General features: G+C 40.9%; 2 protein-coding genes across 3 annotated transcripts in view; one reads left to right on the forward strand and one right to left on the reverse strand.

Annotated features, from left to right (window-relative positions):
* The window catches only part of LOC137601130 (trafficking kinesin-binding protein 1-like), a 33,024-nt gene extending 21,878 nt beyond the window's left edge, over positions 1-11,146 (reverse strand). Inside the window, exons 1-2 of one of the 2 annotated variants that reach the window (XM_068323159.1) lie at positions 10,965-11,146; positions 3,037-3,231 (exon numbers count right to left, since the gene is read on the reverse strand). Coding sequence is in view for 1 of the 2 variants with exons in the window: in XM_068323157.1 (XP_068179258.1) it covers positions 3,037-3,231; positions 5,963-5,966 (199 nt within the window). In the remaining variant the exon portion in view is untranslated. Of the gene's footprint in view, positions 1-3,036; positions 3,232-5,962; positions 6,082-10,964 lie in introns of those variants that run through there. The other variant, XM_068323157.1, reaches the window with a different exon arrangement.
* On the forward strand, positions 275-1,926 carry LOC137601902 (piggyBac transposable element-derived protein 4-like). Its single transcript, XM_068324380.1, has 2 exons — positions 275-475; positions 838-1,926. Exons 1-2 carry the CDS (start codon positions 435-437, stop codon positions 1,568-1,570), a joined length of 774 nt encoding a protein of 257 aa, XP_068180481.1. The 5' UTR covers positions 275-434; the 3' UTR covers positions 1,571-1,926.
* Positions 11,147-16,674: the final 5,528 nt, after the last annotated feature.

The raw sequence follows: 16,674 nt of genomic DNA on the forward strand, positions 1-16,674 counted from the left end.
GAGACGCCAATCACTGGAGGTGGATGCAGGTGTTTGGGGTCATGATGGCTGGAAACCCACTAAGTTCCCATTCGTGGCAACCCCTGGTCCCCAGAATGCGGCTGCAGACCTGGATTCAGACCAGCCGGTTGACTTCATGCAGCTGTTTCTGACTGACGAGCTGCTGGGTCACATTGTGTCTCAGACCAACCTGTATGCACGGCAGTTTATACAGGCACATCCTGAAGCTCTGCCACACTCCAGAGAGAGGGTGTGGAAACCGATGAACGTTCCAGAGCTCAAAAAGTACTTGGGTCTTACGTTCCTCACCGGCTACATAAAGAAGCCCAGCGTCAGCATGTACTGGAGTGAGGATCCAATGGAAGCCATTCCATACTTCAACAACACCATGCCACGCAACAGGTTCCAGCTAATTGGGAAGTTTCTCCACTTCAATGACAATGCCTCACAGGATGCTGGAGATAAACTTTATAAAGTGCGTCCTGTCCTTGATTCAATTATTTCCAAATTCAAAGAGCTGTATCAGCCCCATGAAAACATTTGCATTGATGAGGGGATGTTGCAGTGGCGTGGACGCCTGAACTTCAGGGTTTACAACCCTCAGAAGCCAGTCAAATATGGCATAAAATCTTATATTTTGTGTGACTCGCGGACTGGCTATTGTTACAATATGTTGCCTTATGTTGGCCAGCCGAGCACACTCCCAGACATTGTGTTCTCCCTCCTTGACCGCCTGACCGAGCAGGGGTACACAATATTCATGGACAATTTTTATAATTCTGTAAAACTGTGTGAGCAGTTGTGTAAAAAAAAGACCAATGTTTGTGGAACCCTCAGGAAAAACCGTGGCGAACCACAGATCATCAGGGAGCCGTCAAAGACAGACTTGGGTGAGGAGGGGAAGGTGGTGCGACACAACGGCCGGGTACTGGTCTTGGCCTGGCAGGACAAGCGCCTGGTGAGGATGATAACAACCTGCCACAACGACAGGATGCAGAGGGTGGAGGTGTGGCAGAAGGGTCTGCGGGAAAAAGTGGCACAGCTCAAACCGGAGTGTGTGGTTCAGTACAATTCCTGCATGAATGGGGTGGACAAACTAGACCAGAACATTGCGTACTACCCCTTCATCAGGAAAACTCAAAACTGGACAAAAAAGTTTGTCGCGTATTTGTTCCAGATTTGTGTGTACAATGCCTATGTGTTGTTCAGGTCCAGGAACCCAGGGATCAAGAAATCGCACCTTGATTTCATGAAGGATATTGCCAGGTCCTGGACTGAAAAGGGGTACGTGTCACATGAGGAAGGCGAGGAGATGGAGGTCGAAGACGTGCTGCAAACCAGGTCAGTCAGAAACAGAGACCCAGAAGGCAGACTCGATGGCCTGATGTCCAGGCACAAGCTGGAACGTTTGAGGGCCACCACAAAGAAAGCACATCCCTCAAGGAAATGTCGGGTGTGTGCTAGAAGGGGTGGGAGGAGTGAGACCAGGATGTGGTGCAAGGCATGTCGTATTCCCCTGCATGCAGGAGAATGCTTCACTGTTTATCACACTCAAAAGAAATATAATTGATTACACCCACACACCCACACACACTCACCTGTAAATGGTTCTGACAGTTGACAGTGAGATGAATGTACTTTGTTATGTTTTGTCTAATTTTCAAAATTGTTATAAAATCATTTGTTCATCAAAAATGTTTTTTCTAATGTTGTTTGCATTGTTTCAATAAGTAAAAGTATTTTCAGAAGTTTGATGTTGGAGTTTTGCTTGAATTTGCTTCTCTGCAGTAAAACGTCATTATCTCCGTTTTCTGGTCAAAATCAGCTGTTTTTGCTGAAACCACCCTGTGTTCTACGGGCAATAACTAAACACACATAGATGCTAGAAACAAAATTTTTTTTTCTGATGAAAGAAGACAGTCTAAAGTTTCGGGTGATATGTGGAATATTTATGTAGCCTAAAAAATGAATATTTGGTGGGCCTTCAAAATTCAGTGAAAATGCTCAAAATCTCTGGCACTGGGGAGCTGTCCGCGCTGAAAGTGTCTGGCAGTCAATGAGTTAACACAGTGAGGATGCAATAGCTGACGACAACAGATTGGGATGAATTTCTACTCTTATTGCTAATGTATAGGATGTCATATAAGGTCACTATAATATAATGTCTATATGGAGAAACCCATGATTTACTATTTGGGTATGTAGCTGAAAAATACTGATCTACATGGTGTCGGTATTCTGCTTTCTGTATGATGGAATAATGACCAACACAACTCCAGGGAGGAGGAGAATATTGTAAAACACTGTGAAGAGAATATTTAGAAAACACCCCTTGCAGGCGGCCTCTCCTAATGGAAGGTGACCTTGTCATTGTCTCTTAGCCTGGTGGCTCAATGTCAAGACCAACGTGATCTCGTCAGCATCAGAGCTCAGCTCCAATTCTCACTTATGCCTATTTATAAGATGCTTGATCTATTTTTGGAAAGTAGTCTTTAACCTAAGTCACAGTACAAGCAGCCATGAATTAGAACTGAATTATTTATAGTTAAAAAGTGTGTATAGTGTGTGTGTGTGTGTGTGTGTGTGTGTGTGTGTGTGTGTGTGTGTGTGTGTGTGTGTGTGTGTGCGTGCGCGCATGTTTTATGTGAGCCAAGTGTGTGTAGAGGTGGTTTAACTCCTGGCCAGCTCTCAGCATGATAAGGGAAGTCACGTGCGTACATGTTCAACAGAAGGAGGAACGAAAACACAGACTGAATGAGAGAAAACCGTCCCTCTGTTTGTTGTGGCAACTGTGACCAGCTGTTCTGATCAGTACAGTCTGATGTCCTTCTCTCTCTCTCTCTCTCTCTTTCTCTCTAAGATTTCTAAGGGTTACAACAGGGTTATAACACTAAAGAAAGCAGTAACACACAACTGGACCAATCCTCTTCCTCTGATGTAGGATCACAAGGCTTTAATACACTTGTATGTCTCCAATTGGAGGTCAAATTAAGTCTTAGAATAATCAACACCGTGTTCCGAAGAAGCTGAACTCACAGAAGTACTTGAGGGTCTCCTCTGTCTGTTCAGCAGTCAGGTCGAGGGCGGCGGCGGGACCCACCAGTGGCGTGTGCAACCAGTCATCTCGCTCGTAGCCGAAGATAGTGTCGGCCCTCAGCTTGTAGACTGGCAGCTGCTCCTCCAACAAACTGATGATCTCAAGCTCTGGCAAATCAGTGCTGTTACACACATCTGCAAAGAGACAGACAGGAGGATGTGATTTGTTTTCAGTCCTGACAGATAAGAATAACAAAGGTAATATAGTTGTGAGCAGCTACCAAAATTACCACATTTAATTATTTAGATTTTGTTATGTAGCCTAATAAAGAATTTCATCAGTCCATTTGAGCAAAAAGTGAAAGCATGTGATGCCCTCTAGTGGGCAGGAGCACTCTCTGTACCTCCTCTGTGTGTGTGTTTGTGTGAGAGAGATAAATTCTTTTGAATTTAGTTTCTCATGTGTACCTGACTGTGATTCAGTAATTATCTCAGAGCGACTTCAGACCCTCACATTTAATTACATGATATGTTTAATTTGATGTAAAAACACAAAAACAGGATGCTGAGGATCTCCCACCAAAGAAGCCGTTCACAGAAAGAATTTATTTAAGTTAGAGGAAACAGAAAAATCATAAGTAAAACATCTACAGCTATATCTCTGGTAAATTGGAGATATTTTTTTCGAGTTTTGGGAAGAATATTTCTGTTACGTCCAGGAAGACAGGAAGTGTGTAGGTTAAACCAGTGGTTTTGGAAATGGAAAAATTAAAAATAGCAAAAGTCCCTAACTAGCAAAAGGCACCACCGCCACAGTTCTGTACTTGGCTGTTGGGTGTGGACAGTTCTGTGAAAAGATGTGAAACTGTTTTTGAGTTATGGTCTATTTACAAAACATAAATGGCATGAAGGAGACACGCAAATGAAAGGATCAAATACATTGATGCAAGTGTAACTACAGACAAAATAATGAGACAAATGATCCAACAGTTTCTGACATGTTAATTCCCGGGTGGATTAAAAAACCCAGAACCTGCATTCATTAATTCATCTTAACCCCTCATACTTTCAAAGCAGACTCTGTACTTTTAGCTTTCCTTTTATGTAACAGGAAACATGCAAGAGGCTCGACCACAAACAAAAGTTTGATGCCAGTGAAGAATCTTTTCTATGTGTGTTTCTCTGCATCCGTTCAGCATCCTGTCATTCCTGCTCACTACATTCTTTGCCTCTGAATGGTAATAATACAGTAGACGTTGGAATGAAGCTCCGAAGTCATTAAATTAATATTATACTACTATTATAAAATATGTACGGTAATGAGTTTTAATTAAGTTTCTACAAATGAAAAGAGTAGAAAGGGTTATATTTTTATTAATATTTTAATACATTTGAAATCCTTTAAATTTTCAGTGTTACTTGATTAAAGAAGCAGCATCAATTCTTTTACTTTCTGTTTAGTTTCTCACAGTAACGTACAACAGTTCTAGAATCTGCAGAGATGGGAAATAACACGTAGATGAAAAAAGTCTTCACTCTGCCTCCCTGTTCCTGACTGTCTCTAACAATACTGTCTCTCACTGACTGAATGACTGACTGTACACACACGCACACGCACACGCACAAAAAACACACTCACACATACACACACACACACACAGTTGTTTACCTACGTGTGTTGTATCTAGGCCTTTGGTAAAGAGTAATATAACAAGTATTTTACATGTAATAGGGGTCTTGGATAAATTAGGGGTCAATCAATATCACTGTGATAGTAATGATTTAATTATTATTCTTTACGAACAATAATATATTGAGAACAGAAATACTTTGACAATTAAAAATAGACGCTGTATCAGAACGGAGAAGAACCAGTAAAAGGAATAAGATTTCGTTCATTTCAAAGTCGGTTCTTCCTTTACATAGTGCTTATAGTATTTACATTTTTGTTAACTTATTTGTCCACTTTACAGATTTTACATTAACTATTAATTGACTACATATTTTCATTTCACAACTTGAGCTCTTTGTTACTTAATGGGATATTATTCATGCCGTAACCAGACATTGTTGTTGTAGGTGAGACAAAGCAGTACGTATTTAAATCTAATTATAATTCTCGTTATTCTTGTTATTCTAAGTCTTGTTATCAGACAAAAAATATAGAACCACCGAGACCAGGGTTTTGAATTTACTGAGCTTTTCTACTCTTGATTTGGGGGTCAATGAACATAGTTGTACTTGTCCCAGTTCAAGTCCACCATTCAAATGTAAATATAGCCCTCTGGCTGACGGGTCCCAGCCTGGCCTCATACCAGCAGGAGCAGCAGCAGCTATTGCAGCAGGAAACATCAAGTTCAAGTGGAAGAGGAGGCTCCGCTCACTGAGCAGTAAACCAGTCAAAACAGACGTCAAATGTACAGAAAGATTCCCAACTGAGGTCTGGTTACACAGTAAACACAAAGAAGTACTAACATTACACACCTTTAACAAAACAGTCAGGTCAGCATTCAGGAGGAGGGGAGTCGAACACACAGGCTGCATTCAAACCCAGCATGTCGGCTGGTTGGTGGTTAGAATGGATGCATTTTCAGGATTATTATCCATCAGTGTGGGACAAATCTAAGTGTAAAAGCTGAAACAATAATACCACCAGATAAAGAACCAGCATGTTGACTGTAGTAGACAAGACAACTTTAGAAGTTTATAATCTATTCTTAGACTGTTGAATGGAAACCTTTTGTGTGTGAAGAATAATCAGCTGACTCGCAGACAGACAGGAAGACAGACTGAAAGACAGACAGGAGGAAGATACAGAGACAGAGGCAGTCACAGAAACACTATCCAGATGTCAGCCAGGCAGTCATGAACCCGACCAGAGAGCGTCTGACGGGGCAGAAATCCACGCTGTGCAGGGCGTACTCACTCATGGTGCCTGGAGCCCTGCGACCAGAAACCCTCCTGCCCTCCAATCATACGGTCCACCGGATTGGGACGGGGCAAGGGCGCAAGGAGGAACACAGAAGTCACAGTGCGGGAGGGAGGGAGACAGGAAGAACAGGAGCGAGGGCGCTAAGAGTTAGAGGACGGGTGTCAGCGACTGGGAGGAGGGGGGAGGAGTAAAGAGAAGAGACGTGAGCCAAAGTGGTTCGTCATGCCTGACATACCAGTGACAACGCTCACACGCCCCCCCCCACACATAACCGCCCCCCACCCCCTACCCTCCACGACCACCCCTCCCTCTCTGACAGGCAACAAGTCCAGCTGGATGCGGACTGTCTTCCCTTTCAGGCCTGGAGCTCCTCCGCCGTGAAGCGGGTTGAGCCGACACACAGTGCTCATTATGGGATGTTCAGCCTGTGACCTGTCACAACTGTTTTTATGCAATATTAGAGAACTATAAAAGCTGGTCTTTAAAAGATCTCACATCATTCACCTTAGAAAATCTAATTTATTTAGGAGCCAGAATCAAATGCTGATTATGTATAAACATGATACAAAATAATAAATGGTGAAAAACTTCAATGCTTACATCGGCTTATTGACAACTCTGAGACAAATTTGATGGATAAAAACTCTACCAATCACCTGAATTCTGATGGAAGTAATCCAGAGAAATAATAAGAATACCAAATAACCTCACTGACAGTTATTCAATATCATATCTGGATATCTTGGATTATTATTTAGGAAGAAGCCGAAAAGAACATTCACAGACCTTATAGCACTAATAAAATAACAAAATACTGTACATAAATGAGTGAATAAAAGGGTTAGTCGTAACTAAACACACTAACAATTAGAACCAGATGTGTTCAGGTGTCACCATCACTGTAAATACCACAGTCTAACATGTGTTTATGTTGCTCCTCACTAATGTGTTATCCTGTATGATCAGTCACCACTAATCCCTGAGGGTCAGACTGGATGTACGGTTAAACCAGCCCACTTCCATCAGAACAGCCAAACAGAAACGTAATTCAATCTTAAAACTTGTTTCACGTTGGTCTTCTTTTAACTAGCCATGTTCGTGCAGCTCTGTGTCGGTCCGTAAGTAGACCTCAGCGGTCCACGCAAACTGTAAACCATTAAAATGCAAACTGTCAGACATGACAGCTCTGCTGGTTGGGTTACAGCAGCTAAGATCAGGAGGAGATTCCAAGGCTCTACGCCTGCACACGTGACGCTTCGGTCAAGATGTTTGACTGAAAACACAATGCAATAATGGTCTAAGTGTTGTTCAATTATTTACAAAAACACAACATGACAGAAAATGTGAACGTTTAACTGAGACAAAATAAGAGAACCGGTTCTGAAGGGTAGAACCAGAGCAGGAAACAACTTCTCATCGAGGTCCAGACATGACCAGACGTGTTTGCATCAACATGCAATGTTACATTCCAACACCGGCCACTGCATGGCCCTGATGGGTGAACCTGATAAACAAGACAAGAAACAACTGGAGACTCCTGTGTTTGTCTGATGATGGTGAAATAATGGTGACTCCACCGCAGCAAACTGACACAAAAACAAGACATCAGACCAACACAAGGTCATCCAAATCCTGCAGAAATGACCACTGTCCTCAATTAAAGTCGCAAACATGTCGGCTGTGTCTCTGCTGTGTGTTATGATGTGAATAAGAACCAACAATGTCACCCTACAGTAGATGTTCTGACATGACAGGATCACCGTCAGTGATCCACAGTGTGGATTTTACTCTGTTGTTCCCTCACATAAAATTACTCAAGCTCTCAGCCTCCTCTTCGGCTGTCACTTGGTTTGTGATCTCCCTCAAAGAACATCCCATAATATCAGTTACTCAACTCTTTAACCACAGAGAATGAACTTAACGCAGTGAGCAGTGAGAGAAAGAGAGAGAACGAGAGAGAGAGGGAATGCAAGACTGCATATAAAGCAGAATGAGAATCCGTTACAGAACAAAGCAAAGAAATAGTCAACTGACTCGTTAGTTAGTTGTAGTGACCCGATTCCACCAGCAGACGGCAGCCCTGCCTGAACTCCTTGCCTGTCCTATGGACTGACTGCAGCCCGGAGACTCTGGACCAGAGCAGGTAAAACCTCGTCTCACCGCATCTTTGCTAAACACAGGAGTTATACAGCTGGTTGCTGCTCTGACATGTTTTCAGTTTGTTCTTGTTTTGGTTTCTCATGAAAAATACAAAAATAAAATGAAGAAAGTATTTTTTACATTCAATACTTCACAATAAAAATATTTACAGAGACTGAGACACCTTAAGAACTTAAAATCAAAGCAATGAACAGAAGAAAAGGCCACGTGAAGCAGCGACTATAGTGTTGTCATTTTCCCCACAGTGAGTGTGAAAAATCAATCCACAATTCAAATAAACAGGGCTTTAACATTGCGTTACCAAACCCGACTATCATGGAATCAAGATTACAGATATTAAAATGTCATTTTTACTAGTCAGAATCACATTCTCACTAGTCCAAATGTCAGATGGAGATATCAGCAGAGATATACATAACAATATCTGTAATCGACTTATCCAAATAATAAATGCAGCTGTTTGACAGCCAGTAATGTGTTTGTCTGTGTGTAGAGGCAATGACAGCTGTTGTTCCTGATATGATACTTGGAAAATGTCATGTCATAAAACAACCCTGGATGCGGTCAGGTATATGATCACGATAAAATCATTAACTCTCTAACCATAGGCAATTTTTGAAGAAAAAATACAGCTGTGTATCAATCAATGTTTACAGACTTTAAAACCAGTCAGGCTGCATTATGTAATAAATGTTATTTAAAATGTTCAATACTTCTTTGACATGTGACACAGTGCCAGCTAAAGTGGAGCCAAAAACTATTAATTATGCTTTTCAGGCCTGTTGTAACAGCCCAGAGGGTCACCAAGATATTTCTTTGACTTTGCCCAACACCTGCTGACCTATAAACAGTCAAGCTGGAAGCCATAAATAAATTGACCATAAAAAAGTTCTCTCAACTCATTATTGCTCAGAAAGTTACAGCAGAAACAACATTTACAGACTGACTCTACTGAAGTCGTTTCTTGTTGCTGAAGTAAACCTCAAACCGGAAGGTTACATTTTTACATTGAAGTTCTGAGCTATCAATCATACTAAAACTATACACAACAGCTAAATAAAAAGTAAAATAAAAGTATGCCCAAGATCATTCCAAGAGGGTCAGCAGAGGTACTGAGAGACTATCTTCTGTTATGACCTCTATGGATTTCCCTCATCAGGGGAACCGACGACTGAATATCCATATTAGTCTGTGTACATGTTGGACCTTTCCAGGGTGTAACCTTATAACTTCCTGTGTGTGCTTGGGTTTCTCCACCTCTACAGTAGCCCATTAGAAACAGCAGATAAGTTACGCTGATACATTATGGGGTGGTTGATTAAGAGACTTTCACTAATAATAGAAGGAAGTGAGATCATTGTTATGGGTGGAAAGGTTAAATCACAGGAAGGGCCTTTTCCTGAAGCTTGTTGGTGGAAGGAGCTTTTCTCTGGCAGGTTCTGTGCTCAGGATGTGGCTCTTTTAGCCAGGCTGAATGCAGCCAACCCGCCCCCCCCACAGGGACCCCTCCCATGTTCCTCAGGGGCCTAGGCTCCTGAGAAGTCAGTGGCTGAGCGCTACTGCACAAATCAGCTGCTGTATTTTTGACTTTTTATTCGTTTGTCATCTACATTTATATTTTAGTTACACTTTTACAAAAATTTCTACCTGAAAAACATAAATTGGACATAAAAGCAAAGGATTTCACATTAGCCTGTTGGATTAGCCTGCTCATGTTTCATACAGACAACCTCTATTCAGTAAGCAAAAAACCATCACACCATATGTACCAAAAATATAAGGCTCATATATCTAAAAAGGTATTTCAGGCCTGTTTTAGATACAATTTACAAATAAGATGTTTTACAAAACTGATTAATAAGACAACAGGACGGTTTCCCGTTGGTCTCAAAAGGGTCATAGGGTATTTTTTTTTTGATTTTCCGTTGAGATTTGCTGCTTCTATATTTTATAATTTGTTTTCTGCAGAGAGTTTACCTACTTTTTTTGTAAGTAGCTTCACTAAACCAGATCTGATCTCTCCATATAAAACAGCTTTGCTGAAGTTCCACTTCTTCCAGAGTTTCTCTGTTTTCCAGGTAACTTCATGAAGAGAACTGGAGACACATTTTACTGAACGTCATCGCTTGGTGTAACTAACACTGTAGCGCTGCAATCTGAGCTCTGTCTCATTGTAAACGATGGAAAAAATATTTGTTAATCATTGTTTCCCACTAGGGACAGTCTGGACTGTGATTAGCACTGCCAAAAACAACAAATAACCCCCCCCCCCCAAAATAAACCAATTTGAATCAATACTCATTTATCTTTCATGTAATGATGTTCTTAAAAGCGTCTCCCAGAGACGAGGTAGAGACAGACTTGTTCAGAGACAGACATGATATGGGACGCGGCCCCCGGCGGAGCTTAATGTGACCACTGGAGTAGTGACACCAGCGCTCCTTGGAGACGTGGAAGAGTGTGGAGGAAGAGAAAGGGAAAGGAGGGAAATAGGAGTCCGCTGGGAGCCCCTTCACCCAGCTGGTTTCAAAACGGGCCTGAAGTCCCAAGGAGCTGCTTCACTGACAGGATGTGACATGAGAACAGGGTCACAGTGGGGGGACGGTTTCTCACAGCCCCACATGATTCACACACCATCTTCCTCAGACTGAGAGGAAATTCAAAAGCAACGTCTCAAAACTGCTGCAGAACCCTTATGAGGTTTATCTAAACTCTTACTTTACTTAAGTTATACTTAAGAGTATTTATGGATTACATACGTAGGCATATCCTGCTAATCCACCACAGCCAATAGGATTCCAGTAGGTTAGGTCTACCTGTGTTAACATAACATTACCAGTGATGGTCTCTGCATCTCTGAAGGTGAACTCCTGCAGTGCATCTTCTTCACTAGCATACTCGTCTTCTTCATGGACCGACTGGAGTCCAGCGTTACGAAGCCAAGCTGTGCGTCTGGTGGGTGGGGCAGAGGAGCGTGTGTAGGGAGGCAAAGTGGGGGGTTCCAGCTTGGCACAGGATGGTTACTGATACAAAACAAGACCAGCCATGGACGAAGTCTGGACTAGTCCACACGGAAAGACGACCTCACTGCAACACAAACTATCTGCTCCAAACGTCTCAGGCACAGGATACGTGGAACCGAAGAACCAGAACCTCCACACATGAAGGCAGTTTATTCACTGCATGTCTGGAAGAGACAGGAAAGACAGAAGGACAACATTGGATTACTGTAGTTTTATAAATATATCCAAACACACACACACATGCTACTGTATTTAGTAGCAGGAATCCTAATTTACAAATGTCATTCTTTTTCTCACAAGGGTGAACAGATGTATTTATAGATAATTATATACACAACTTCATATTAATCAGTTTATGAGGCACATAAACTTTTACTACCCAGTCCAACAGCCCCGTAATAAATGATCTCAAAGAGTCCTGTTATCTAACCTCTGTTCGTTTGACATGTGACAGTAGAGTCATGTGTCATTACAGTTAACAGTGATATTTATATCTCTCACTGTTGCAGTGGAATCCCTAGTGGTAGTTCAATCAACTCGGGATTTAACTACATGTATTATTGTTCACTGTGGGTGGGGGGCAGAGGAAGACACACAGCCTTCAAGAAAAGTTACTTGATGCGTTCAAAACCACAGCTGTGATTTAGCTGAACCACACCCTCCACTGTGTTGACACCATCTTTCTTTCTCTTCTCTTCATCTGCTCTCATCTCTCTGTTCTCATCATCCTCTTTTTCCACCGCATTCTACTCTGATATATATTAAAGGATTCTGATTCTGTTAGTCCGTTACCCATTAGTCTCAGCGTGGCGTTGAGGAGACCGTCAACAGTGATTAAGTAAGTCCGGTTGCTGATTTGTCAATGCCTGCTGTTAATCAGTTACGCCTGACTGTTTTGATGTTTAAACCACAGCGATGTGGAAATAACAGCAGAAACCAAAAACATTCAATCTTACAGGAAACCAGACTTTCAACATTGAAACGTTTATCAGTAACAACCTGAAACCAACCCTTTTGTTCATGAAAAACTGAAGCCTAGCTTGGTGGAGTTAGTGTTGTGGGGCTGAATTATTACTGAACCTCTGGATCATAAAGCCAGTCCAGTACGGTTCACCCAATATAGGCATTAAGGAGATTATTCATCACACAACTGGGTGGATCATTGGGGTATTGGTGGAAAAAGTTTCCAGTAATTTGGTGGAAAAGTGGACAGAGAGCTGGATCCAGGAATCTTTCATTCATTCCCTTAAGACTGCGAGATAGTTTTCCAACATTTTCCTTAATTAAATAAAAAATATAAAATAGAATTCCACAAAAATTAGTGGAAAGGTTGAACATAGACAAGATAAAAATGAACAAGTTTGATGGTTTTGCAAATGTTGGAGGTAAGTCTACTGAGGGCCTCTCATGTTCACCAGTAAACTGTTAAATGTTTTCTCTTCAACATGATGTTAAATGTCTAATAATTAATCCACAGGACGTTTGTAGATTCTAACTATTCATCTTGAGGAAGAGGTCAGTATTAATAATCAGCAGTAGTGTGTCTACTGTACTAAAGTCAATAAATTACTAATGCACTAAAGCAGTGAGAGAGGAGTAGTGTTCCGACCTTGCTGGAGGGGCTTTCCTTACATTCACGGCTGATCATTTAAAGCTCTACTACTTTCTGTCCATTTAGTGTGTCTGTCTATGTGTGTGTTTAATGGAATGGACAAGGACATACTGATGGTCATCCACTTGAAAGACCAACTAAAACTGGATCTCAGGCTTATCTGTATCCATCAGCAACTTCCTCTGAATGTTGTTTTTCTGAGATCAGCTCCAACATGTATTAAAAAAACAGTTCCTGTATCCCTGATAAACTGCTCAGCTTTAATCTCCAACGGCTGGAAAATGGTCGCCTAACTTGACCACTAGAACCTGACCGACATCAGGACAACACTGTAACCACTGATTGCTCTTAAATGCTGCCATCCTAGCATCATCATTTGTCCAGGACAGCTTTATAATATGTAGACAGAAGGTACAGCATATTAATTGGATTCATTCATGCCAACACGTGTTGTCTGTCATATGTTCCTGATATTAACAAAGCTAAACATGGGGGCAAATGAAAATACTGAACATATATATTTACAATATAACACACTCAGTCTACGTTACCCATAATAATAAATTAATAAATTACAGTGAACAGCTTTTGCTAATAAACTATAGCTATTTTGCTTATGTAAGAATTAAACTTAACCAGATGCTACTGAAGGTCCATCGGAGCTGCAGACATCCATGTCAGCCACTTTGGATCCAATCAATGGATCTGATCAATAAACCAATATCCTGTTTGTCTGGAGATAGATACAACTGATACTGTACATGCATTTTTTTAAAAACATTTTAACATTCTGTTCTTATATGATAGAACATTACAATGATAAACACACCACAAAATATAAAGTTGTATTTAGTTTCATGCTATACTTGCCCATAGTGTGTGTGTGTGTGTGTGTGTGTGTGTGTGTGTGTGTGTGTGTGTGTGCACCAATGAAATAGAACCAAGCACCTCCACCAACTGTGTGTTCACTCACTACTACAAGCACTGACAACATGTGGATGTGTGTGTTTATATATATATGCATTTATTGAGAAGCTAGTAATATATCACTTGACTAACAATTTATAACCAGGAAATTTTGATCTCTTACAATCGAAAAAGAACTGAGAGCAACAAAAAATATTTCTCATAAACAATTTTATATCATAAAACATTTATTTGATAAAGTTTTCTCAATTTCTTAGAATCTCACTTAAAATTTTGAAAACCCTAAAAATTCTCACTTTACTTCATAAGAAAAGTAAAGTGATGCTGATGATAGCTAAGACACCCGTTCACTCAAAAGGGTAGGAGAAGCAAAGAGAGAAGTTGTATTTCATAGACTAACAAGTCATGTGATCAGCAAAAGAAAATGAGACATCTTTGAGAAAATCTTTGAAATGTGTTCATGTAATGTGAGATCTGAACACGACCTGACTAAATGTGCACCGGTGAAGGAAAAGGTTTTCGTAACTGTTAGACAGTAAGGTCTGTTTGAAAACTGAAGAGACTGACTCTGATTCACATGGCAAATGACCCGCTGCAGTCAGATCCAGCTATGGAACATCGTACATTAGAGATTCATGAGTGTGACACACTCCAATATGAACCACAATGACCTCCACACACACACACACACACACACACACACACACACACACACACACACGAGTCATCATCATACTCAGTTCAGTTAATCATAACTCTGACACTAAAAATAACTCGACTGCTTCCATGTTTACCATTTTTTTTAAACAACATTTAAACATTAACAGCGGTGAACGGCATAAAAATGACCACTGGATTTAACAGTGTTAAGTCATCCATAACGTTACTTCACATACAAAACCTTTCCCAGGTTGAGCTATACTCCAAAACCCACCGATGTCACTATGAATGAAGTTTAAACAATGAAAAACTAAACAACAACAACAACAACAACAAAAACACACTAGCTATTAACATAAACGTACAAATATATATTCAATCAGTCTGATAAAGAAATCTATTCAATTTATAACTGTTTTATTGAACTAAGTATAACATGTAAGCAGGTTTGCAATAACATGTCTACCTAATCTGTACCAAAATGCAATGTTTGTAAAACTTCTTTCCAGTTCCACACTGCATTTTGGGTCTGTTATTAATCTTGTTGATATAAACAGCAGTAAATTCAGTATGAGTCATGAAAACTCAGTAATACTCCCACCCTTCATTAATTGAACACACACGCTAAAATATTACCCTCCTTCTTGCAGTTTGTTTAGAGAAATATTTTTTATTATCAGTCTATGTGGTTGTTTTATATTTTGATTCTTAATTTAACAAAATCTTAACTATCAATAAGACTAAGAGGGCCTCTGTCATTTCAAAGACAGCACTGGCAAAACACAAGGTCATCGGTCTCTAGCATGCTGATATGAAAGTGTGTGTGTGTTGGCAGAGTACTGCAGAACGCTTTTACTTCCTTGTTTAGTACATAAAAATGTTAAATGAGTTTATACTATTCAGTAGAGTTCATTCTGAATCATTGAAACAGGGTGCTGCAGATTTATAAACACATTAATGTCACATGTCCAGCTACGATAAATGACTCTCCATGTGCTACAGGCTTCCACAGTACGTTTGTGTGTGTGTGTGTGTGTGTGTGTGTGTGTGTGTGTGTGTGTGTGTGTGTGTGTGTGTGTGTGTGTGTGTGTGTGTGTGTATGTGTGTGTGTGTATGTGTATACAGGGCGAGACAGAGAGGTCACATCAACCCAAACACCCCCACAGCCCATCTGTCACCTGATGTTTCTGTCCTGTAAAGTGATCTGCTTGGATCAGATCCCGGTTCAGTGAACGTTCTCAGGTCTCTGAGTTTACAGTGTGGTTCTCCGTGTGTGTGAGCAGTGAGGCGACACACAGGCCCTCCACGGGTCATGTGCTGATAGCTGGCAGAACCCACTGGAACCTTATTTAGCTTCACCACACTGGGTAATAAATGCTCCTCCCCAGCAGAGCAGCTGAGGAGGAGCAAAAAAATTAAATATATATACAGTATATAAACCAAACTGACCGATGGTTGCCCTTCACGACGAGGCTGTGATATTATATTGCAACCGCTTTAATACAATCTACATCTCAGTCAAACTTGGCAAGCCTGCTTGGACCTGCCTGACTGACTCATTGTGTATCAATTTATCGGTGTGTAAACTGAAAAAAGTGAAATCTAAATATATGTGATAAACTTTTTGAGTTTATGACATTAATAAATAAGAAATTATTAATAATGTGCAAACACAAAGCTATGATGCACGAAGCGATGTAAAAATAGCATGGACGAACTCAAGTCATGAAGCAACTCTAATATCCACAGTGTGACGTTTATTATTTTATTTCTAATGTGATTATTTGAAAGAATAGTTTTTTAAACAATGTTAAAGACACTGAACACAGTCACCTATCTGAAGGAGGCTGAGGGGGCTTAAGTCACTTTGACCGACTGGAGCCAGATTTCCTGAGACAGGATTACTCAAACCTGACTCAAACCTGACTCAATCCTTTCAAGAGGTGCTGTGACACGCAGCTGTGACTCTGTGGGGGACTTCTTATCAGATCACACCACCGGGATGCATTTAATGCAAAACCACATCAGCAATCTGTTGAGGCGCTGAGGGAACAAACCAGTCAGCAGATCTCAAACACATCGACACGACTTGGGTCAGAAACAATGAAAGTCTGGTGAATCCGGATCAGCGTCGAACCGGATTCACCAAACCGTGTCTGGCTGCACCTGCAGCAGCGGGAATCACGATCCACAAACTCTCCACGGACACTTTCTCCAACTAAAAAGAGTTTCTTACCACTTATTTTAGCGCGTCGATTCATCTGAAGATGGGAAATAATCCGGTTTTCTCTTGTTTTGACGACGATTAACGGATCGGTCAGCGC

This window comes from Antennarius striatus, chromosome 9 (assembly GCF_040054535.1).
Source record: "Antennarius striatus isolate MH-2024 chromosome 9, ASM4005453v1, whole genome shotgun sequence".
Lineage (NCBI taxonomy): Eukaryota > Metazoa > Chordata > Actinopteri > Lophiiformes > Antennariidae > Antennarius > Antennarius striatus.